Consider the following 544-nt stretch of genomic DNA (forward strand, 5'->3'; position numbering starts at 1 on the left):
TTTCCTAAACTATTCTGCAAAGGAGAGATACCTTCCACAGCATGTCCTCACACCAAATACTTTTAAATATTATGTCATTCTCATTGTTACTGCAAAACTTTTCCCTATCTGCTCCTTTGTTGCAAATGCAAATATAATCTGCTATTTTTGCCAGTGTATATCTCAGAGTCATTGTGTTGCTAAAGCCATTTGTATCACTATATATTCAACATTTACTTATTTCTTACACATTACTTAGAATAAGAAGTCAATTATTGTTCTTCTGTTTATTTCTCTTTGAGTTATGCAATGCAGAGCTTGTGGTAAGACCAATACTCTGGGTCATCAGCATCTTTGTGTACTGCTCTTTCTTACTTCTGCATTATCGTAGTGATACCCAAGTTCTACATCCATTCCCTCCTTGTAAGTGACAATGAATGCCTTGTGCGAGTCTAGGGTATCTCCACCCCAATCAGGATACAAGAGCTGTGTCAAGTGGCTTAAATAATCCTCACGGAGTCTGGTGATGAAGTCATCAAAACCCAGCTCTCCCAGGTTGATCTGG

The 544-nt window shown here is 38.2% G+C and overlaps 1 protein-coding gene across 1 annotated transcript in view; it reads right to left on the reverse strand.

Moving 5' to 3' along the window:
* The window catches only part of LOC119591563 (2-oxoglutarate and iron-dependent oxygenase domain-containing protein 2-like), a gene marked incomplete in the record, with an annotated part of 7,677 nt that overhangs the window by 2,882 nt on the left and 4,251 nt on the right, over nt 1–544 (reverse strand). Inside the window, 1 exon segment of the mRNA XM_037940325.1 lies at nt 355–540. Coding sequence (XP_037796253.1) covers nt 355–540 — 186 coding nt within the window.

This window comes from Penaeus monodon, chromosome 28 (assembly GCF_015228065.2).
Source record: "Penaeus monodon isolate SGIC_2016 chromosome 28, NSTDA_Pmon_1, whole genome shotgun sequence".
Taxonomy (NCBI): Eukaryota; Metazoa; Arthropoda; class Malacostraca; order Decapoda; family Penaeidae; genus Penaeus; species Penaeus monodon.